A 24351-nucleotide genomic window follows, 5' to 3' on the forward strand; every position below is an offset into this window, starting at 1 on the left:
AAATATATGACAAAGTAAATGGAAGAAATGTTGTTCACCCCCACAGCCACGCCCACAACTATCAAGAGTGCCCTGACACATGGTGACCCTCCAGATGGTGTCCAAATTGTCATGAGAGGAAACCATCCACAGGTCTCCCTTGGAGCAGCTGGTAGACTTGAACCACTGACCTTTTGGTTGGTAGCACAAGGCATAATGCACACTAAGCCACCAGAATGTCTTTTTCTTGATACAGAAGAGATAAATGTAAAATAAAATATATGAAAATAAATGTGATACTTAAATTTGTTCTTTAGTTCTCTCAGCTTAAGAAATGCTGAGTGAGTTCGGCCCTTTTGATTTTCTGACTCCAGTTCTTTGCACATTTTATTATAATACTTTGCTTTGTCTTCCTGTGCTGCCCTTTGAAATCTTCAGTTCAGTGCTTTAACTTCTTGATTTCTTCCCTTTGTTTTGGCTTCTCAGCGCTCTAGTGCAATATTCAAAATCTAGTCTGACATTTGTCTTGGTCTTTTCTTCTTCCTCTGTCTTTGTAATGACCTTTTGTATTCTCCATGGATGATATTCTGGTCTTCGTTCATTAATGTTCAAGGTCTCAAACTTGTTTCTGAGTTGGTTTTTAAATTCAGGGAGGATAGACTCAAGGTGACATTTTGATTCCTGTGGATGTGATTTGACCTTCTTTAGCTTTAACTTGAACTTGCCTATGAGTAGTCGATGGTCTGTTCTGAAATTAGCATCTGACCTAGTTTTTACTGCTGATACTGAATTTCTCCAACGATTCCTTCCAGATTCTCACTGCTTGGCCATTTGGCAGCACCATGACGGATGAAGAAGAGATTGAGGTTGTTAACAATTTCAGCTTGCTCTGTTCCACAATCAATACTCTTGGCACTAGCAGTCAGGAAATCAAAAGACGAATTGCACTGGGAGAATTTGCTGTGAGGGACCTCTCTGAGGACTGAGAAGCAACAATGTCAGTCTAGAGACTAAGGTACATCTGATCCAGGCCATGGTCTTCACAATTACTTGCTGTGCATCAGAGAGCTGCACAGTGACTAAGGATGGCAGAAGAAGACGAGAAGCCTTCAAGTTGTAGTGCTGGAGAAGTCCTGAACATACCATGAACTGCCAAGAAAATTACGGCTATTTGGACAGGGTGAAACCAAGTTTCTCCTTGGAGGCTTAGATTTTGAAACACCATCTCACATACTTTGGGCATGTGGCCAGGAGGAACCAGTCCTTGGAGAAGGACATCATGCTTGGAAGGGTGGAGGGACAGAGCAGGAGAGGAAGACCCCGATGAGATGGATTGATACAGTAACTAGGGCAATTGGGGTAAGTGTGTCGGAGTCAGTGAGACTGGCTCAGGACAGAGCAGGCTTCAGAGCTGTTGTACACAGGGTCACTATGAGTTGCAGGTAACTCAACGGCCCACAACAACAACAACCACCACCACCACAACAAATGTGACCCTTACGATGTTCACCCACCTCTCACTCCAAATTGTCTCCAATGGTACATGCCACCCACCTGGGAACTAATTCAACTTTTCAGACTGTACAAAATCGAGCCTCACAAAACTGCTATGTTTGTCAGGGAGCAATTAGAGCCTCTAAACGGAAGGCAGAGAACACGCCTTAGAAGGCTTCCCCTCATGTCCTTGGAGCAGGTTCGCAGGAACGGCCAATCTCTGGAGATGGACATCATGGAAGGAGGAAGGCCTCGAAGAGACGGGCTGACCGTGCTGCAACGCTGGGCTTACGCATGGCAGGACTGTGGGGATGGAGCAGGCTGGGTCCGGTTCTGTCCTGTTATCACAGGGTCATGATGACCAGCCTCCAGGGTCACTATGGCATGAGCTGACTCAATGGCATTTAGCAACAACACCACACTGCCCTTGTGACATGGCGTGGATGTGAAAGGACCCACCGACCGACGGTGAGCTTGCTGGGAAGGACAAGGCCTCACCTCACGCAGACACTGATGCCTGGAGCCCACAAGTGAAGGCCGGGGCCACCTGTGTGTGGAGAAGGGAAACGAATCCAGCCAACTACTCACCGTTCTTGGAGACAAACTGGGAGGTGACCCCTGCCTCGAATGTGGCGAAGACGGGGCTGTGGTCGCTTGTCATGATGTCGCTGGTGCTGCCTGCAGGAGAGGAAGGCATCTCTGAGCTGAGAAGGCCATGTCCATGGGAGAACTAAGCTTACGTCTGGCAGTGCCAGGGCCACGTGGTCCTCATCAACTTAGCTTAATCCACTCAAAGGCTGTGTCACAGACAAAGACGGTCCTGCGTGCCCTGGGTGGCCTGTGTCTGTACCAGATGTGTCTGGAGGCCTATGAGTAGATCAGGCCACATGAATGGGGGAGAATTTTCTAGTCTAATTCCTTGATTTGACTAATGAAGACCCTAAATCTCAAGGCAGGAAGGAGCCTGGAGGTCAGCTAGGTGGCCGACGAGAGAGACAGAGCACTTCTCCCACCTCACACAGCCCCACGGCGCCTGAACAGAAGTACCACAAATGGCGTCTCTAGAGAGACAGCACTGTCTCTTGAGGAGAGCGTGGGAGTGCAGTGTGGACGTTGAGTGTAGACAACGCGGTTAAGGAGCATGGAGTTGGGAGAGCGGGAGGCAGAGCAGGCCTGAAGAATGAGACAACGCTGTTCCAGAAATCCCAAGTCCACTGAGAGGCAGGAGGAGGTGTCAGACAGGAAATGGGCACTCGGGGCTGAGACGACTGTCAGAAGTCATGGGATTAGGCGGAAGCAGAAGCCAGGGGAGAGTGAGGGCTTCTGGGAGGAAGACAGGAAGCGTGAGAAGAGATGAGAGGGGAAGATGGAACTACAGGACGCACCAGCCTTTAACAGACCAGCAAAGGAAAAACACCGTGGGGTGAACGAGGCAGTGACTCAGGCGGCAATGCTCCTGTAGAGGTTGTGGCTGCAACAAGGGGCACAAGTGTGGCAACGATCCCGTAAGGTCGTGACTGCGTGGCCTTTCGTGCCATTGTCTGTGTGGATTGAAATGGACTCGGCCTCCATCCCTCAGGGGCCCTGACCTGTGGCTCTGGCTCTCGGGACGCATAGTGGAGGCCAGGAGGGCTCCCTCCACGCTCACCTGGATGCCACTGTTTTATAAACAGGCACGTGGTGCTCCACCCTGGGGATGTCTCAGGTCTTACTTCTCAGGTCCAACGGCTGAGCAGGAGCTCGTGAGAAAAGCCACTTAAACCAAGGAAAGCACCTTCAGCGTCACCCGCTTATGGAGTTCACTGTGGCTTCTCAGCTGTTTGATACTGTATTTCTTAATTATTTATCTTAATATTGCATATTGTTATGGATTGAATTGTGTCCTCTACCCCTAAAAATATGTGTTGTGAATTTTAAACCCTATGTCTGTGGTTAAAATCCCATTTAGAAATGTGTTACATTGTTAAAAGGCCGTATCAGTGTAGTGTCTAAAGCTGGTCTTTCTTTTTTATTATTATTATTTTATTATTTTGTGTGTGTATACCGTCAAATCGGATCTGACTGTTACAGGAGGAGATTGTCCCTCCTTCCCCGGCAGAGCATCTGGTGGATTCGGACCACATGCCTCTGGGAATGCAGTGCAGCTTCTTGCCACTAGGCCACCAGAGCTCCCTTGATCATTCTTAAGCTATAAAAAGGGCAGATTAGAAGTAGAGGTGGTGAAGACAGATGCGAAGCCACACAAAGATCAATACAGAGCCAAGGAAGGACTGTGGCCAGAACTGACAGAGAGAGTCTTCTAAAGCCTGTACTCTGAATTTGTAACTCCTAAGTATCAAGAAAATACACTTCTGTGTCTTAAAGCAACCCCCTTGTGGTCTTTCTCTTCTAAAAAGACATTTCTGTTTGTTAAAATCACCCGCGTGTGGTCTTTCTGCTATAGCTCCACCTTAGTTAAGACAGACAGTATGGCTTTTTCATCACTTTATCGGCCAAAACACATGTATGTGTCTGTTTCTGTACTAAGCTGAGCCAGGGCAACTTAGCAAAATTCAATCATGTGTGACCTGTGGAAATGCTCTTTCCTGTCTCTAACCTAGTATGTTCTTCTCCAAAGAAAAGAAATAAGATTTTTAAAAAAAATGTTCTAAAATCTCTGTAGACGTTCATTGAAATGAAAAATAAACAACCTAAAAAAACCTATAAAATTATATTTAAAAAGTTGAAAAAAATAAATATAAAATAATTTTTTAAAAAAGGTATTTACAATGAATAAATTCTTGAAATCACAAAAAAAAATGTTCTATAGTTCAGATGTCCCCCCAAACAGGTGATGCTTATTATGATGTCACCTGAGAGGGAGGGCTGGGCACGGATGCCCTGAGGTGATCGTTAGGATGGCAGTGAGCATCCCCACCTCACAGGTGGGCACACACAGCAGAGTAGCCCCTTCAGGTGTGGGGAGGTGGCCATTCCAGTCTAATGCAGTCCTCTGGACTTAGTCTGCCTGCACCCCTCCACCAGCACCCCCAGTTCCACTCACCGTAGGACTGACACACCACGTGCACCAGCGGGTACGATTTCCAGAGGACCCGGTCACACCACGAGGGCAGATTGTACTTCATCTGCAAGTGAGAGGCCCACATTGCAAAACTGCTACTGCTTATTTTCAAACCAAAGAAGAGACTCCCCAGTGGCCTCTACATTCCCTGAATTCATCCGCTGATGGTTCTTTCTAGAATTTCCCCGGGCGGTTGCTGTTGCTGTGTCACTGAGCTCACTCTGAAGGCCTTCCAGTGTAGAACAGGACAGTGTAGAACTGTCCTGCAGGGTTTATAAGGCTGGAGTCCGTACAGGAGTAGATCGCCAGGCCTTTCACTCGTGGAGCTGCTTACTGATGGCTTTGAACTGCTGACCTTTCTGGGTCAGCAGCTGAGCACTGAAACATTACTTCGCCTGTGCTCTGTCAAGGCCCACGAATGACCACCAGCAGCAAAGCCATCCCACTGAGTTAATGCAGAGTCACAGCCACCCACTTTCACACACGGTAACTGCCCTGTGCGGTTCCCAAGGTTGTTCTTTTTTATGGGAGCAGATAACCAGGCCTTTTCTCCTGCAGAGACCTGGGGTGGGACTGAATCATCAACCTTAACGTTAGCAGCTGAACGCTACCAGGCTTCCCTGGAAGTCCTCCATACGGACTTCCATTTACCTCTAAGCCCTTTCATTTGCTGCAGGTACCCACTGGCTCCACAGCATGCCCTCACACTTTCAGGTGTTCTGGACTCTGCTTCAGAAAGATGTTCAGCTCCCCTGACCCTCAGTTCTCCTCAGCACTCCAGGGTCTCCTGACGCTGACGAACCCTTGTATCAGACCTATGATGGCTTTTCACTGTGACACAAATCAACAAGCAACTTCTAACTACAATACTCTTCACTTGATTAGTTATCCGACAGGTCACGATGACGTCAATAGAAAACAAATCAGACTCTTTTGCATTAACGAAGTACATCTGGTAATAACGGATGCGGAGACTATAGCAACGTCGGCTGTGAAGGTTAAACTGACGCACTGAGTGGGCTGCGCTGTGAATCTCAGGGGTTTGGCAGTTTTCTAATGATGCAATCGAGCACTTGTAAAGTGACGTGAGCGTCCTTCACTTCGTGATTGAATGTGGACACTCTCCTTTTTTGCACAGCTTGGAATTTCACATAGTGACCTGGCGAGGCAACTGGAACCTAGCCATGTTGATAAGTGAGGAACGGGTGTGTTGTTATTATTTTCCAGATGAGTAAGAGTGTCCCTCTCTCTTTCTGGTCACCTTCGTGGCTGGCGAGCAGAGGGGTGGAGAGGGGAGGGACCCGCCGAAGGAACTGGACTCACCCCTGTGGCCTTCTGCTTAGTGTACGCGTACTTGTCCCGAGTTAATCTTTCAAAACGGTAAGTCGGAGCGAAGGTGATTTCTTCCTCCTCTGAAAGAGAAACTGTGGTTTCAGTTTTGATTCCTGTTATGGGATTGTGCCCTGTAGCATGTGTGTCCTAATCATAATCCCTACATTTGTGGGTGTAATTCCATTTGGAAACGGGGTTTTGTTATGTTAATGAGGTATTATCAGCATAGACTTGACTCAACTCCTTACCTTCAAGTCAGAATTGACTCCTAGCGACCTTCCAGCGTGTTTTCAGAGGCCGTAAATCACGTGGGTGGAGCTTGCCCATCAATCTCCCATGGAGCGGCGGGGTGGATCTGAACCACCTGCCTTTGGGCTGCCAGTGCAACTCTTTACCCACTAGGCCACCAAAATTTCCTATCCCTTATCAGTATAGAGTATGTTTAACAAAATGATTTTGAGATAAATAAAGATAAGGTGCAGCAAGAAGAAAATATGAATGCCAGGAGGGCCTTTCCAAGGGGTGTCCTGGGACAAGGACCTTCCCACAGAGAGAGAGGACGCCTTCCTCTGGAGTCAGTACCTGAAATCCAGACGTCTAGCCTCCTAACCTGTGCTGCAACCCCAAAGGCACACAGTTCAAATCCCACCAGCTGCTCTGTGGGAGAAGGATGGGCAGTCTCTTCCTGTGGGACAAACTGCTTCTGAAAACCCTCTGTGGTTCAGGTACGGGCTGGTAAACAACAACAACAGTGTGTGAATATACAGGCACACCTTGGAGATGCTAAAGGTGCAATAAAGCAAATGTTGTTTATGTCGAGGTTGAACCGACCCATAGCCAACCCTCTAGAGAGTTCTCAGAGGCAGTTAATCGCCCAGGAGCAGCTGGTGTCCTTGAACCATGTGCCTTCGGGTTGGCAGTGCAGGTTTTTGCCTTTTAAAAAAAATTCCCAGTGCTATAAAAGTTACTCTGCACTATGAAGGGAGCCCGGGTGGCCTAGCGGGTAAGGAGCTATGCAGCCAACTCAAACGTACAGACAGAGTTCAAACCCGCCAGCTGCTTCACAGAAGAAAGATGGGCCGTCTCTCCCTGTGTGACTTACAGCCTGTGAAAACCCTCTGAGGGGAAAGCTGTGAGTTGGTTCCAAGTTGACGGCACACAACAACAACAACAACAACAACAACAACAACAACAACATCTGTGGGAAGGCGCTTTGGTGACTTAGTGTATTACGTATTGCTAATGAAAGGTCAGCAGTTCGAATCCATCAACCACCTCTGGGGAGGAGAGAGGCGGTCTTTCTGGAATGACTCCCAGCCTCAGAAGCCCACGGAGGGTCACAGCGAGTCCACACCCGCGATGGCAGCGAGTGTGGCTTGTTCTTTGGAAGTCTGTCAAGTGTGCCAAACCGTGAGGACAAGTTCGAAGTATTGTGGGAATTACCAACATGTGAGACAGAGAAGCACGCGGCGAGCACACGCCGTTGGGAAAACGGCACCAGCAGAGCTGCTCGAGCCAAGGTTGCTACAAGCCTTCGGGGTGTAGTAAGAAGGCAGTGCCCGCAAAGTGTGTGACTTGAAGGGTGTCTGCACGTCCCGTTCCTGAAAGCCAGCGCAGTACTGGGGGCCAGGCAGCTCCCCAAGCATCACACCTGCCCTCTTGTGTGGGCACCCCCTTTCTGGGTGAGCCTGTGGGGTGAGGGAGGTGGGCAGGGGTGCAGGGGGCCGTAGAGAAGGGGATACCGTGCTCACCGAAGTGCAGGAAAACCTTCTGCTCTTTCCTCTCCATGAGCAGCTGGTCGTGGGCCAGGAGCTCCGGGTACTGCTGCTGCTTAATCTTCTGGATGATGAGGTCTGCCTCCTGCGACGAGACAAGCCAGGCCCTGGTGAGATGCTGTCCTCGCCAGACAGCTTTAAAACGAGTTAAACAAAACTATTATCTGGTGTTTAAGAAGATTCAGGAGACCTTTTTTATTTAAGATTTAAAGATGATCTCAGGTTTAGAAGGCATGAAGGGGCAGGAGAGAAGGATGAATGGAAATGGAGAACTTGAGGAGGAAATGGGAAGAGTGCTGGTTGACTGAGGGTACCTGGTGGTTGTTGTTGTTGTTATTGTTATGTGCTGTCGAGTCACTTGTGACTCATGGAAACCCTATGTACAACATCCCTAAAGTCTGCTCTGTCCTGTGCCAATTGCACTGTCTCTGATACACCCATCCCGATTACCCCAGTCACTGAATCAATCCACCTCAAAGGGGGCCTTCCCCTTCTGTGCTGTCCCTCCACCCTACCAAGCACGATGTCACTCTCCAAGGACCTGTCTCTCCTTGCAACATGTCCAAAGTATGTTAGACGAAGCCTCAGAATCCTTGCCTCCAAGGATCAACCAGGTTTGACCCTTTCCAGGATGAATCTGTTTGTTTTCCTCACAGTCCATGGTATTCTCAATACTCTTCTCCAGCACCACAGCTCAAAGGCATCAATTCTCCTTCTATCCTTCTTGGTCATTGTTCAACTCTTTGATGCATAACAAGTGATTGCAAAGACCATGGCCTGTATCAGATGCAGGGTACATGGTATGCAGTTCAAATCCACTAGCTGCTCTTTAGAAGGGTGGGCAAGCAATTCCCAAGCGATTCACTGCATCTGAAAATTCACTGTGGGGGAAGGGGGTCAGCCTTGACCTGATTCCAACTTGATGGTTGTTGTTGTTAAGTGCCATCGAGTCGTAGACAACTCATAGCAACCCTATGAACAAAAGACCTGAATACTTGTATAACTTTTATCGTTTCTCCAAGTTCATAGAGTTTTCAGAGGCAAGCTATTTCTGAAGTGGCTGCCACTCCTGCTTCCAAATTTGTTATAATTGGGGAGCTCCAGCAAACACTGTCCACCATGGGTAACCATTATCGCATTTGACACATCAGTGTCACAGTGTTTAGCATCACAGCAACCACAAGTTACCTCTGTACAGAAATGCACAGACCAGTGCTATACCACTTAGAAGAATGTTTGACCAGAAACAATTAAAACTGTTACATAACAATAATACACTCTGTAAACTTTTATTGTTGTTATGTGCCATCAAGTCTCCTGTGACCCATAGTGACCCTATGTACAATAGTTCTGAAGACTGCCCTGTTCTGAGACAGTCTCACTGTCTCCGATACACCTACCCCAATTGCCCTAGTTACTGTATCAATCCATCTCATCTGGGGTCTTGTCTCCTGTGCTGTCCCTCCACCATTCTGAGCATGATGTCCTTCTCCAAGGATTCATCCCTCCTGGACACATGCCCAAAGTATATGAGACACAGCTTCAAAATCCTAGCCTCCAAGGAGGAACTTGGTTTGACCTTCTCCGAGACAGACCGATTTGTTTTCTTCGTGGTCCATAGCATGTTCAAGACTCTTCTCCAGCACCACAACCCAAAACCATAAATTCTTCTGTCATCCTTCGTCATTGTCCAGCTCTCTGGTGCAGAGCAAGTAATTTGCAAAGACCATGGACTAAAACAGGCACACCTTAGTCTTTAGACTGACATTGTTGTTTCTCAGTACTCTGGAAAGGTCCCTGACAGCAGATTTACTTAATGCAATTATCTTTTGACTTCCTGACTGCTGGTGGCAAGAGTGTTGACTGTGGAGCTAAGCAAGCTGTAACTGTCAACAACTTCAATCTCTTCTCCATCCATCATGGTGCTGCTAATTGGCCGAGTGGTGAGAATATCTGTCTTTTTGACATTGAGCTTCAATCTATATTGACGATTATAATCCTTGAACTTCTGCAGCAAGCGCTTCAGGTCCTCTTCAGTTTCAGCAAGCAAGAGTGTGCCATCTGCATAATGTAGGTTGTTGTGTAAACTTTTACTCACAGGATAAAATGTTAAAAATGAAAGAAAAGATTCTCTCAGGACGTTAGTCTTAGGGCTTCATCCACCCTGCCTTGTTTTGGAATACAGTGACTCTTATTATTTTTATCAATATGTCACTAGACAGGTGGGTACGTCTCTGTCTCTCCATTTATCAAGAAACTGAGACAGCTTAGGAGGAAATGTGGACTTCAGCCCTAAATCTGAGGTCTTTTGGGCTCCCTAACCAGGCCTGGTTCTCTGACTCCAAGAGTTAACGTGGGATGCCAATGGAGTGTTGGCCTTGAAATCTAGCAGCTACCTCTCCTGGACACTGTCTGTGACAATGATGTGGAGGGTCAGGCTCTGTCTACCCATCACCTCTCCCACCTGGCTGCTCCAAGTCAGTCTCTGCGGACCCCCCAGGGAGCCCAGGGATAGAACGATGCAGGAAACACCTTGGATGAGGGCTGGAGGCATGCGCTCAATCTGAACTCTGCTAATGACTGCAACCGATTCGGGGGATTTCCTCAGCCAGTGTGTACCTTGGTGTTCTCATCTGTAAAATGGGCCTGCCTCTGCAGCTCCCTGCCTTCCCTCACAAGATCAAAGTGAGAAAGGACTTAAAACCCCTGTCAGAAATGAATATACGAGGAGATGGATGGTGGTGGTGGTCACACAACATGATGAAGGTCGCTCAATTGTTCACCTCAGGATAGTTAAGATGGTAAATGTTGTGTTACTTATATTTATATATAATAGAAATTATATTTATAGCTTATATTTATATTTATATTATTATTATTTTGTTGTTGTTGTCAGGGTTGTCAAGGCCGATTCTGACTCATAGCGCCCCCATGTGTGCAGAGTAGAAGCTGCATCACAGGGATTCAAGACTGTGCGTCCTTCACTGGCCGATTGTCAGGCCTGACTTCTGGGGTGGGCTTGAACTGCCCACCTTTTGGTTAACCAATAGCTCAGCACTTAACCATTACACCATCGAGGATCACTTACGTATTTTACTGTAACTTCACTAAAACATTCCCTCAGACGAGGACTAAAGGCCTGCTCTTGGGCAGGCTGGAGACAATGGGCTGAGGACAGCAGCATCATTTCCTGTCCTGAGCCCCTGTCCTTCAGGAGAGCCAGAGGACTGAGCTCCACTTCCAGCCACATCCTCTGGCATGTGCCTGTCCCTCCTTTCTGAGGGCACAAGGCTGTGCTCTGTGCCACATGGGTCCACTGACCACTGCTGACTGGACAGTGGGGGGTGAAGTGTGACCCATCAGATGGGGAGAAAAAGGAACTGGTCCTTCCCGCAGCTTTCTTGGGGACTTAAGAGCCTGCACACTGAGGGCTAGAGCTGGCTAGCGGGCTGCCCAGAATGCAGAGTGGTGGTGAGGCTCAGGAAGCCGCGATGGTTAAGTGGGCACTCGAGGCGAGGAGAGAAGAGGTGGAAGGAAGAGCAGGGGTGTGGAGCTGGGTGTAGCTGAGTCCCTCGAGTGAGGAGCCGTTGCCATGACCCAGCTAAGCCCTTGAGGCTGTCAGTGGCCCTGCGTCCTGTCCTGTGGACCCACAGCCCCGCTGAGAGGCTCCTTACTGAGACGGGCAGCTCCACGCGGTAGTTGAGATCCCCAAGCCAGAAGAGGTGGGTGAAACGGTGCGTGATGTTAAAGGGGCTCAGCTTCTTGTCTCCCAGGGCCAGGAACCGGAGAATGCTCATATAGTTCTGGTTTCTCCTGTTTAAACAAAAAGGCAGTTATAAATACATCATGCTGAGTGAAATATCTTAGTCACAAAAGGACAAATACTGCATAGTGCCACTGTTAGAACGGGACTGACATCAGGGTTGAGGTAAGACTGAGAAAGACTGGATAAATTATGTATACTTCATTGAAACGATGAAGGAGAGAGCTGTTTAAAAGTAATATATGATTGATTATTATGGTCATGACAAGAGTCCAGAATGAAGGCTGCATAGTGGAGTGTACTTGGGGATGGGGGATTGTATACCAATGAAGGAATTTTTCTTTTACTTTTCAAAGAGAAGAGCAAATTGGGGAGAGGGGTGGGCAGGGAGAAAAGTGCAACAATGAATGAATGGAAATAAAAAAACCCAAAACCCAACCCAACCAAACCAAACAAAACACAAAAAGGCAAGGATCTGGCAACACGTTATTGGTTCCCCTCCCTGCCACTGGTGGTCCTTGGGGGTGTGGGGGTCAAGACTGGCTCTGTTGCGTTAGGCAGGGCCTGGTGAACAGAGGCGAGACACCTGGCAGATAAGTGAGCAGAGAACATTCGAGATGACTGTCTTCATGGCTGGGCCACTGGTTGGTGAAATGGGCTTTGGTAAGTGGAGATGCCCATAGGATGGTCTGTCCCTTCTGAGAGGGATGGGGTGGTGTGCAGGTGTCTGCTAGGCTAATGTGATGAAGAGATGGCTTTTCTATCCTCCAGATGTGGAGAGAGAGAGAGAGAAAAGAAGGAGGAGGAAGAGGAGGAGGAGGAGGGGGGAGGGAGATAGAGATGATAGAGATATAGAGATTGATTGAGATTGAGAGAGAGACCACCTGAAGGTTTGTCTGCTTCTTAACCAGTCAGGAGTGAGTGCATGTATGTGTGTGTGAGAGGGAGGAGGGTGAGAGACCGAGTTACTTTTTGCTTCTTGAAGAGTCTGGAGTGTGTGTGTGTGTGAGTGAGTGAGTGTGTGTGTGTGTGTGTGTTTATTCACCTGAGTTTCTTTTCACTTCCTGAGGTCAGGTGGCTGTTAACGAACCCCAAGGAGGTGCCATTAAACATAAAAGACACCCCCACAGCTCCCTTGTTCCCTGAGGGGGAGAAAAAAGAAAATGTCAAAACATCAGTTTAAAACATGTCAAAACAAAACACTGGGCTGTTCTCCTCCCGTCGATCTGGACTCTGGGCGACCCCGTGTGTGTCAGAGCAGAGTGGTGTCCACAGGGCTCTCGGCGGCTGCTTGTTCAGAAGAGGGTAGCCAGGCCTTTCTTTCAAGGCACCTCTGAGTGGACTTGAACCTCCAACTTTTTGGTGAGCAACTGAGTGTGTTAAAGATTTCTGCTACCCAGGGACCCCAAAACCCTGTTATGGAGTCAATTCTGACTCACGGGGACCGTGCAGGTTGGTGAATGGCCTCGTGGCATCTCGGAGGCTGTAAGCTTTACAGAAGCACACTGCCTCATCTTCCTCCCAAGGAGCGACTGGTGGGCTTGAACTGGGAAGCTTTTTGTTAGCAACTAAATACTTACTCTATTACACCACTGAGATTCCTTTAAAGTGGTGGTGGAGAAGGACCGGAGGGCATGGTGAGTGAAGGAGGAGAGCGGGGAAAGAGGATAGATTCACGTGGAGTAGCTGCTAGGTGAACTCCTCAGGTGAAGCCACGGATGCCCTCCCACCTCTCCCTCAGGGGATGCTCGCTGGGGCCCCTGAGGGCCCCTGAGGTGAAGGAGGTCGGGGCAGCACTAAGGGAGGAGCCGAGGGGCCTGGATGGAGCCGGTGAGGCTCTGTGGGGGAGGGGAGGGCTGGACCTGGGCCTGGAAGAATAGGGGCCAGAAGGAGGCGTGTGGGCAGCACAGAGCCACAGGCTCCAGCCTCATGGAGACAGGAAGGAAGGAGGGAAGGCGAGTGCTAGTGGCAGTTTGTGGTTTGGCCGTACAGCAAGAAGGCCGAGGAGTTCACACTCGATTGCAGCACTTCTGCTTCCAATTTTCTTAGATTCTGCTCCTGAGTCCAGCCCCAGAGCCCGCTGGCCTCCTGAGATGTGTGCTCTCTCTCACAAACACATGCTTTACACACACACCTTATACACACATACACTTGACATTGCCCCTGACTTCAGCCCCAGAGCCCGCTGGCCTCCTGAGATGTGCACTGTCTCTGACACACACACACGCGCGCGCGCGCGCACACACACACACACACACACACACACACAGACTTGACATTGCTCCTGAGTCCAGCCCCAGAGCCCGCTGACCTCCAGAGATGTGTGCTCTCTCTCTCTCTCTCACAAGCACATGCTTTACACACACACCTTACACACACATACACTTGACATTGCCCCTGACTCCAGCCCCAGAACCCGCTGGCCTCCTGAGATGTGCACTCTGTCTCTCTCACACACACACACACACATCCCTTGCACACACATAGACTTGACATTGCCCCTGCCTCCAGCCGCTGACCTCCTAAGATGTGCACTCTGTCTCTGACACACACACTCTGACACACACACACACACACACACACACACACACACACACACACACAGACTTGACATTGCTCCTGAGTCCAGCACCAGAACCCGCTGGCCTCCTGAGAGGTGCTTGCTCTCTCTCACACACATACATACACACACACACACACCCCTAGCTTACACACACATAGACTTGACATTGCTCTTGGCTTCAGGTCTAGAGCCCAACGGCTTCTGAGATGTGCATTCTGTCACACACACACACACACACCCCTTGCACACACATAGACTTGACATTGCTCCTGACTTCAGCCCCAGAGCCCGTTGGCCTCCTGAGAGGTGCTTGCTCTCTCTCACACACACACACATACCTCACACACACCTAACATACAAGGACTTGACATTGCTCTTGACTGCAGCCTCAAAGCCCGCTGGCCCTCCTGAGGTGTGCAGGTGAGCACTCTCTCTCTCTCAGGTCACAGCCCTGATTAGATGGACAGGAAGTTTCTCTGGGACGTGGCCAGCACAATCTTATCTTACAAGAGATAAAAGGAGAAAGAAGCTAGAAGAGAAAGGGACCTACTACCACCAAGAAAGGAGACCCAGGAGTAAAGAGTGTCCTTTGGACTGAGTGTCGGCATGTCAAGACCCTTCTAGTAACAAAACTAGGAACTATACAGAGCACAAGCCTCCCCCTCGAGCCAGCTACAGTTCTTAGCAACCTTAAGAGCAATAATAGATCAAAACCTCGTCCTTTCCTGCACCATCCTCATGATTTCCACCATGCTCAAGGCCATTGCTGCAGTTACTGTGTCAATCCAGCTCGTTGAGGGTCCTCCTTTCTTTCACAGACTCTTTACTTTTCCAGCATGATGTCCCTTTCCAAGGACAGCCCATGGACCACACGCCTGAATTACGTGCGACGGGTCACTCTGAGTTGGAACATGCTCAATGGACCCTCACGACAACAGAACCAGCCCTTCTCGCCTCCAAAGCTGAGGGGACACTCTTCTGTTTGTGACAGCCCCACGACATGGCTGAGGCAGTGGCTTAAGTCTGGAAGGGCCGAGCTCACCCAGCGTGTTGGCTATGCCAGTCTTGACATTGTCTGTACAGATGTGGCTGATGCGGTTTTCATGCTCCGGCTTGGCCAACACGACAATACGGATGTTCCAGAGGGTGTGGATCGCCATCTGGGGGAGACAACAGAATGACATTGAGGTCCAGCAGCTAAGGCACAGTGCATGAACCCACAAGGGAGTCGGCTAGAGCCCTAGGGGTGGAGCCCCTTCCTGGCACCCCTAAATGTCCCAGAGACTCCTGACGATGCCCTACCAGGGCAGGTTGTGGGGTGTGAAGCTGGTGGTAGGAGCAGGAACGGGGGAGAAGGAAGTCTCCTGTGATACCCCCCACCTGCCCCTAGCGCCCCTCCAATTTCACACCACAGCCCCTGGGTGCATCTTACTGGCTGAGGAAGGTGAGGGGACATGAGACCAAGACAAGGCCGGAAGTAGCTAGAGACTGCTGGGCTTTGGGGTTCCCTCCTTGGGGGCCAGGCCCTCACCGTTTTGAAGGTCATGCTGGTGATCTCCTGCAGGGAGTGCTTGAGAATCTCCAGCCACTCCTTCTCTCCCAGGGGGTCCTCCTGGGTGCCAATCACATAGATGTCGTGGGGGATGTAGTCGGCTGAGTCATCCCGCGTCTTGCCCTGCCCCTTGGAGAGAAACCAGGACGTGATCTTCTTGGGAGGGGGGGCGTTACCTTCAACAGCAAAACCCAACACCAAGTGAGTGAGTGGCACAGACATTCAACACCATCAGGGGGTTCACAAACAGGAGAGGCCTGGGGGGCAGCTGCTCACGCCCATGAGTCTATTCCGACTCCGGGCAGCCTCATGACAGCACAGCGGGTCTATTCTGGGGGCTTTTCAAGGCTGTGTCCTTCAGAAGCAGATTTCTAGGCTTGTCTTCTGAGGTGCCTCTACGGGGACTTGAACTGCCAACCTAGACCTGTCAAGTCATTCAGACAGCTGAACTACACCCAGAAAACGAAACCTTGTGGCTACGAATTGAAACTGACTCACGTCTCCTCCCCACAGATTGCTGAGACTACAGACCTTTCCTGGAGGAGGAGACTGCCTGCCCTTCTCTCATGGGGCAGCTGGTGGATTTGAACTCCTGGCTTTCAGTGAGGAGCCCAATATATCACACAAAATGCTAACAGAACAACTTAGGTGGCTTTAACAAGATAAGCACTTGGCTACTAGCTAAGAGGTTTGTTGTTCAAAGCCCAGGGTGCCTTGGGGAAAAGGTTTAGTGATTTTCAGCCAAACTAAGTACCATTATCTCTTAGGATGTTGGGCAAGACCTGGTTCAGTGAGGTTGCTTTAGAAAAAGAATCGGAACATTCAGAGATCCCTAGGGCAGCACCAGCTTTGACTCATAGCTGACGCTCCGGTGGGTTTTCAGAGGCTGTAAATCACATGGGAGGTGATTGTCCTTCTCCAGAGGAGCTGCTGATGGAGCCAGAGCTGCGGCAGCTAGAGCTGTGGGCTGGCAGTGCCACTCCGCACAGGCTGCCGCAAGAGCTGGCTAAGCTCCGTCTAAGGAATCGGTATACTCTGTCCCAGAGGGCTGCTAGGACTCTGCATTTCATTTTCTGCTGGCACCTGGGAACTCGCTTCTGTCACCCAAGAGCTCAGGTCAAGAGTGTGATTGTGGGGACAGGAGCAGGGTAGCAGGTGCTGTCCTTGTTTGGATATAGGTGGGTGCACGTACCCATGTTCCAGGTGCCCACGAAGATGGTGATCATGTCAGGCTCGGACTGATCCGAATGCTTGTTCTTCATCTGCTGGAGAAGCTGGCAGAAGCCTTCTCTCTTCTGAGGACGGAAGGACAGACAGACTCAGCAAGGCCCCCACCCCTCACACCACCCTTTCCAATGGACTGCTTTGTCAGGGCCCTGAAGGAGCATCTAAATCTGGCCTGGATACCAAATCCATGCTGAATGCTTAACTGCTTCCTTTGCAAATGACAGCCCTCTCATTTTGGTGCTGACAGTGCATACCCACCCAGGATGACATTCCTTTTTTTCTGAGGTCTGCCTGTATAGGTTGCCTAGCTCATCTAGTCTCAAAGGGTCTCTGTTACTGTAGACAAACAGATGTAGGATGGAAAGGGCTTTGAGCTACGGCATTAGAGAAATTCCAGACAATGTACCTCCCCAAACAGACACAATCAAGTAAGTAATTTTAGAGAGATACAAGACAAAACAAACAAGTGGTCTTATCCACCACCATGGGACTTCCCTGTAATGAACTGAATAGAACGGGCCTTTGACAATTATGCAATCCCATCTACACATAATGGACACCTACAGTTGTCAGGTTCTCATTTCTAGCTGTCCTGCCTTTAACTCCCCTCATGGTTTACCAGGGAGCTCAGGAGGTCTAGTGGTAAGAAGCTGTGCTGCCAACCCAAAGGCACAAGGTTCAAATCCGCCAGTTTCTCCTTAGGAGGAAGACGGGCAATCCACTTGCGTGTGATTTACTGCCTCTGAAAACTTGCTGGAAGGTCAGTTCTGAGTGGGTTCCAGTCTTTACGGGGGCAGGTTACTAGGCCTTCCTTCTGAGGTATTGCTGGGTGAGTTTGAATTGTCTACCATGGGTCAGTAAAATCCATTTTCATCAAGTGGAACTCAGGGCAGCCCTCCATCAGACTTCTGCGGTTGTAAGTCTTAATGGGAGAAGACTGCCTATTTTTCTCCTTCAGGGTAGCCACTGGATTAAAACTTTGGACCTTTCAGCTAGAAATCCAACATTTAATTACTGGGTCATCAGGAAAGTGGCACCTAACAGGTTGGGGCTGGGGAAGGTGCAGACACAGGGACCCACCCTCTCTGTGGGGAGGCAGCTCAGTGCAGGTAGGCAGCCCACATGCTGGATGGAGTTGGACAAGCTGAGGCCAGCTGGTCTGCAGTGTGCTCCCTAATCATGTAGCTCAGTGTCCCTCGCCCCCAGGACAAGCAGGGGATGCTGGGAGAACCTCCTGAGCTGATGGACCTACTCCCCAGCACACAGAGAGGCTCTAACACACGGGTCCCTAGCACCCCTGCTTAGGGAGTCTGCTGCCACTTACTTTCGAGTCAGCAAAGACGTACTCCTTCCGCACTGTCTTCTCCTTCTCTGTTTCCACCACAATCACCAGCTTGTTAGGAAACTTTTGAGACTTGACAAGCTGTAGGACTAATGGAAAGAGGAAGAAAGAGTAAAAACAACTGTATCATCCCACCCAGGAAGCAATAGCAAAGTTCAACAGGGCAGCAAACAACAAATGCTGGTGTGGAACTCTTATTCACTGCTGGTGGGAATATAAAATGGTGCAACCACTATGGAAGGCGGTATGGCACTTTCTCAGAAAGCTGGGAATGGAAATACCATTTGATCCAGAAATTCCATGACTAGGAATAAACCCTAGAAAAATCAGAGGCATGATTCAAAGACGTATGCACACCCATATTTATTACTGCATTATTCACTATAGCAAAGAGATGGAATCAACTCAAGTGCCCATCAACAAATGAATGAATAGCAAAACTGTGGCACATTCACACAATGAAATACTACGTAGTATTGAAAAACAATGAAATAGTCAAACATTACACAGCATGGGGGAGCCTTGAGGATATTGTGCTAAGTGAAATATCTCAGTCATAAAGGGACAAATACTGCATAACCCTGCTGTTATAAAAAGAAAAAAAAGACTGGAAGGAAAAATAGGACAGGCATGGGAAGTGTTGGGGAGGAAATGGGGAGTGGATAGACAATGAACAGTGCATTAGAACAGAAGAGGGGAAGAACTGTCTGAGAATAATATACATGATGTGTATGAGAATAATCTGGAACAAGGGGTGCATTGCAGGGTGGGCTGGGGGATGAGGAAGAGAAGAGGGGAGAAAATGTGCAACAATGATTAAAAAAAAGAGAGAGGGATTGCTCCATTCACAGGTCAGCCACTGAGTACAGGGTCCCTGCCCCATCAGCACTTTGATTTTCCAGGATTAGGTCTGGTCCCCCTACCCGCCCCCTCCTTCTCCTGGATGCTCTTGGAAGAGTGAAGCTGGGGGCTGGGGGCTTGGCCAGAGCAATGCGCTGACGGAGGGCAGTCGGCTTCCTCCTTCCTCTCTTCCCCTCTCCTCCAATTTTTCTCCCTTCTTCTTTCATCCATTCCTCCTTCCCTCCTTCCTTTTTGTCATCCCTCCCTCCCTCCCTCCATCCTCTCTCTTCATCCTTCCCTCTTCCTCTCTCCCACACTCCCTCTGTCCAGCCGTCTAGCCAGCCAGCCAGCCATACTTTTCTCCTCACCCTCTTTCTTCCTCTATGTTCCTTCTTTTAATCAACATGGAAATTTAATTTAAAATGTTTTTCTTTCTCTCAACAATTAAAATTTAGACAGTTCTGGAGCACTTCAGCTCTGAAGTGATTCATCTTGTTCCCAGTTCTCTATAATCCCCTCCCTGACTCCCCCCCCCCCCAACTATTCTCAGGAGGCAGAGGAGGAAAAGAGAAGCTAAATTAAAAGGAGAACAATTACACAACGTCACAGAGTTGTACAGTTTTTACAAGCCACGTGCTCTTAACCCTGCCCATGTCCACTGCACTGGTCAGCTCTCCTGAGAGATCCTGGGGAGGTACCCTCGGCCGCTGCTTGTGGAGAGTTCTGTAGGTGACTCCTCCTGAGGGAAGGTATCGGCTGCTCTCTCCCATTCACGGCTTTCTGGTTTATCTACTTTTTCCTTCTCTCCCTGGCTTGCTGGTACCTGGGGTTGTCCCTGTGGCGTCCTCTGTGCCTAGTACACAGTATGTATGCAGTGTATGAAGATACTCTGGTGTTGTCACACAGCGACTTTCTCTGATGGAACAGCAAAGTCTTGGGCACACGTAGTGACCAGGGCAGAGCACGGAGCACCCAAGCTGCCCTCCAGCCCACACCTCTTTCTAGTGGTTGACCTGAAGTGGACAGGGACTGAGCCTGGCCCTGTGCTCAGGATGCAAGTATTGCATTCACCCTCACAGCACCCCACAGCTGGGTCCTCTTGGGGCTACAGGTGTCCAGTCCACTTCACCCAGTGCTGAGACAGTGGCCATCACCCACAATTCCACAGGAGCGAGGTTTCAGGTACGTGGGGTGCAGCCCACACCTGGGACCCAGGCCCTCTGCCCTTCCCTCCCAGGCCACACTTGGCAGTGCAACTCCTGACCCCTCTTGCTCCAGCATGTGCAGGTCTCAGCTCAAGCCCCTGCCCCCGCCAGACCTGTGTACTGGGGGGCGGGGTGGTGGTGGAATCTCCTTCACTCTTCAAAGCCCAGGCCAGAGCCCCTGTTGTGGCTCTGAATAGAATAACAAGAATAAGAGAATAACAAGGTCTTCCTTGGGCCATCTGGGCCCTGAGCACTCAGACTCACCCTCAGCACCCCCATCTGCTGCAGACCCCCCTGAGCTAGGCTTCCACAGGGGCCCATGTGCAGAAGACGCTTAAAGAATTAAACCGAGGCCAACTCAGCTGAGTCACGGTGCTTTTCAAAGCCAGCCCAGAAACCTCAAGTGATTTCTGCAGCCCCCTCACTACCTCTTCACCCATCTGAGGTTTCTGCTTCCTCCCTTTAAAGTTGGGGCCACCCTGCTCAGCTGTAAACCCTGCCTTCCACAGATGAGAGGAAAGCACAGTTCTAAGCTACTCATTTTCCACGAGTCGCTCTTCTGCTTAAGCCACCACTAACCCTCCGATTCTCCACGTGGCACCTCTGTGGGCCCTGTCCTGCATGGCATGCCCTACTCTGTTAAATGGTAGGGGTGGGGGCTTATGCCCCGATCTGCCCCTCACAGTTCCTTTCTGTTTTTACAGCCTCTTCCAGCTTCACTCATGACTCTGGAAGGAAAAGGAAATCATGATGGTAGCCGATTTTATTGAGCACCTACTAGGAGCACCAGTGGCCTAGTAGGTAAGGAGTTGTACTACCAACCCAAAGGCAGGTAGTTCAAATCCACTAGCTGCTCCAAGGGAGAAAGATGGGTAGTTTCCTCCTGTGCAATTTATGCCTCTGAAAACCTGTTGGAGGGTCAGATCTGAGTGGGTTCTCTGCTGCAATTGACTGACTTGCTAGGAGCAAGGCCCGGACTTTGACGTTTATCACAGCAGGTTCAGGACCCAGCCCAGAGCCAGCCCAGGGTCCTCTGCCTGCAGAGAACCTCCCTGCACCGTCACTGTCTCTACCACCCGGACGCCACGCTGGGACCTTACTTTTCTTGTGACTGTAGAACTTGTCCTCTGGACCGTCCTTGGACTTCTTAATGATCAATTTCCCAGACTCGACGTCGACCTTGAGCTGCACTTTCTGAGGAATCCCCAAGGACTCTGACTTTACCTGCAAGTGAAGTCATTAATCTGATGTGTCATCTGCACTCCTTAATCTGGTTAATGAATTAATCACTCATTAATCTGATGTGGCGTCTGCTTTCAGAATGGGTTCTGTTTCTGTGTTCCCAACCTTTGAGCCCCTGTTCCTGGCCACCACACCTCTGGATCTATGGGGGCAATGAGATCTGATTCCCCAGCCATCCAGTGAGTGACACCTGTCAATTTTCCACAGCCCTTCAAGCACCTCTCACGTGGGAAGACCAGATCCTCAGCTGTGCACAACGGCAGCTGCACTGCCAAAGGGTTTGGTGGAGGAAACGGATGAAATGACCAGAAAGGGGTTCATTCACTGATTCAGTGGACACACTTGTTAATCTGATGTGTCATCTGCTTCCAGAATAGATTTAGCAATTCACATATGCTCGCAGGCCTCATGGCAACCAACGTGTGACACTGATTTAACAAGAATCAGAAAAAGGCACACTTAGAAAACAGAAGTGTGTCTAAGTGAGCTTTCACTAGGCCTGGAGAGCAGGGGAGTGTGAGAGTGTGTGTGTGTGTGTGTGTGTGTGTGTGTGTGTGTGTGTGTGTGTGTGTGTGTCTCCATCTGTCCGTCATACAGGGCCTTTCTGAAAATGCACCAGTGCTGGGTTGGCTACATTGGAAACTCTGATGAATTATAAGAAAAACAAGTTTCTTTGATTCTTAGAGAAAACATAAGAACTCTTCTGTCTTCTGATTAAATTCTCCACTTGGAGACTAATTCGAAGTCTATTTGGGGGCCTCCTGCTGACCATGTCTCAGCACTCCTATTTTGAAAAGGACCAAGTTTATGGGTCCAGAGTTCTTTCCTGGGGAGCCCCCCATGAGTGGACGCACAGGTTCCCCAGCCGCATCGTCCTCCGCTTCCATCCTCTTCGCAGTGAGGCAGTTCTGACCACCATGCACCACCCTCCAGCTCCCGTGCTTCGATAGCTGAGGGAAAGAATCTCCTTCAGCAGGGATCGGCGTGTCCCCAGCTCCCATCAATGGGGCACCAGCCTGGCTCCACGTACCTCGAAGGTGACTGGAGGGATGAGGGAGCGTCGGTGGGGAGACTCGGGACCCTCATGCAGCAGCGCCTTCACCTGTGGGCACAAACGCACAGTCAGGCGGGGAGGTACAACAAAGAGTGGCCAATGAGGAGCCATGAGAAGCTTCCAGAGCCTCACAAGTACCTTGTCTTCAATAGAGGAGAGCAGGCTTGTCAGTTGGCTGAGCTTGGCCATCATGGTGACTGGGTTGGCCTCGCTGGGCACCTGGGAGACAGCGAGGAGAAGGGTTGGTGGAGGGACCACGCTGAGCGCTTAGGCTTAGTTCCTCCCCTCCCAATGGCCCCCTAAGGGCAATCATTACAGACAAGGTCGGGGAAGCCTTCTCCAAATCACCACGGCCTCTCTCCCTGTGGAATCACCTTCCACCAAGCACCTCACCTCAGCACGCACTGGCTTAGGCAAGCTCGAGGGCCATCCTCGATCAGGATGTTTCCTCACTCCTCTCTGTCCTGCTTTGGTGGTCAGTTTCTGTGTCTAGAATCCAGCTGATCCCACTACTTAGAATCCTCGTTGCCTCACACTGCAGGGAGGAGATGGGCCAGCATCCCCTCTCTTGGGGCTTCTCTCCTCCGGGAGGCTCTATGATCCAGCCCCTCATTCCCCAGTGCAGTTCTCACTCGGCATTCATGCTGTGGCCTCCAGCTTGGATTCCACTGAGGAAGGAGACCTGGTCTCGGATCCACCAAGAAGTCTTCCCTGGTTGCTCTAGCTAGAATTGCCATCACACCATCATCTCTGCCACCTCATCCTGTTTTCTTTCATCTCAGTCACCTTGTTGGTTGCTACTGAGTTGATGGGAGCTATGTGGCCTAGCAGGTAAGAAGTTGAGTTGCCAAGCCAAAAGCATGTGGTTCAAATCTACTAGCTGCTCTGTGGGAGAAAGATGGGTGATCTCCTCCAATTTACTGCCTTTAAAAACACACTAGAGGGTCAGCTATGAGTCAGTTCAGACTCAAGGGCACATCACAATAACCACAGGTGAATTTATTCTGACTCACGGTGCCCCCACGGTTCTAAGGAAGCAGACTGTCAGAGTTGTCATCTGAGAAGCCTCTGGGTGGGTCAGAAACACCACTCTTTCGGCTAGTAGTCAAATGCTTAACTGATGTGCCACCCAGGGACTCTAAGCTAAAGATGTCTCCTTCGTTCCTTTACCTAGAAGGGAAGTTCCATGAGAACTGGGCCAGTCTGCTGCATTAGGTGTCTAGAGTAGTCTGTCAAGGAAGGTTCTCAAAACAGCTATTCAATTAATACAAGAGATACAGCAGCTGACTGACATTACTTGTCATACTAGAAATGACAGAGCTGGACTTGAACCCACGTCTACCTGGCATCAAGCCCATAAGCGTAATCATTCTTAGAACAAACATTTACTAAGCACTTGTTCTGTGACAGACATGCTATGAGATGCTGGGGAAGCGGCATTAATGAGACAACATCCTTACCATTCAGGAGCAGGGTGCGACCACCAAACGCCGGTGTGACTGACTTAACACTGAGATGAACAGAATGAAGGTGAGGACCAGGTATGTTCCTTACCTCCCTTCTTGTCAGTATATCAGCCAGGCTATACTCACTTTTGACTTCAATTTTCTATGCACTTAACCATCATCACTGCCATCTGTATCAACGCCATCCACAGGATGACTACTACTGTCACCGCCATCATCACCACGTCTGTATTGTCTCTCCACCTCCATCATCATCATGACTGACATCCCCCCATCCGTAGGATTAACATCACCAGCATCATCACCATCACTGTTACCATCACCACCGTCCATGGGACCAATAACACCATCATCATCACCACCACCATCATCATCACCATCATCACTTCCATTACATCATCACTGTTACCATCACCTCCACCCATGGGGCCAATAACATCATCATCACCACCACCA

General features: G+C 49.7%; 1 protein-coding gene across 1 annotated transcript in view; it reads right to left on the reverse strand.

Moving 5' to 3' along the window:
• The window catches only part of INPP5D (inositol polyphosphate-5-phosphatase, 145kDa), a 140906-nt gene that overhangs the window by 28976 nt on the left and 87579 nt on the right, over positions 1 to 24351 (reverse strand). Inside the window, exons 7-19 of the mRNA XM_006893532.1 lie at positions 22568 to 22648; positions 22406 to 22477; positions 21234 to 21357; positions 18071 to 18177; positions 16712 to 16814; positions 15499 to 15695; positions 15010 to 15127; positions 12450 to 12546; positions 11316 to 11454; positions 7618 to 7726; positions 5858 to 5946; positions 4517 to 4598; positions 2062 to 2151 (exon numbers count right to left, since the gene is read on the reverse strand). Of these exons, the coding sequence (XP_006893594.1) occupies positions 2062 to 2151; positions 4517 to 4598; positions 5858 to 5946; positions 7618 to 7726; positions 11316 to 11454; positions 12450 to 12546; positions 15010 to 15127; positions 15499 to 15695; positions 16712 to 16814; positions 18071 to 18177; positions 21234 to 21357; positions 22406 to 22477; positions 22568 to 22648 (1408 nt within the window). The remainder of the gene's footprint in view (positions 1 to 2061; positions 2152 to 4516; positions 4599 to 5857; positions 5947 to 7617; positions 7727 to 11315; positions 11455 to 12449; positions 12547 to 15009; positions 15128 to 15498; positions 15696 to 16711; positions 16815 to 18070; positions 18178 to 21233; positions 21358 to 22405; positions 22478 to 22567; positions 22649 to 24351) is intronic.

This window comes from Elephantulus edwardii, unplaced genomic scaffold (assembly GCF_000299155.1).
Source record: "Elephantulus edwardii isolate Elephantulus edwardi_28Jun2011 unplaced genomic scaffold, EleEdw1.0 scaffold00127, whole genome shotgun sequence".
Classification (NCBI taxonomy): Eukaryota; Metazoa; Chordata; class Mammalia; order Macroscelidea; family Macroscelididae; genus Elephantulus; species Elephantulus edwardii.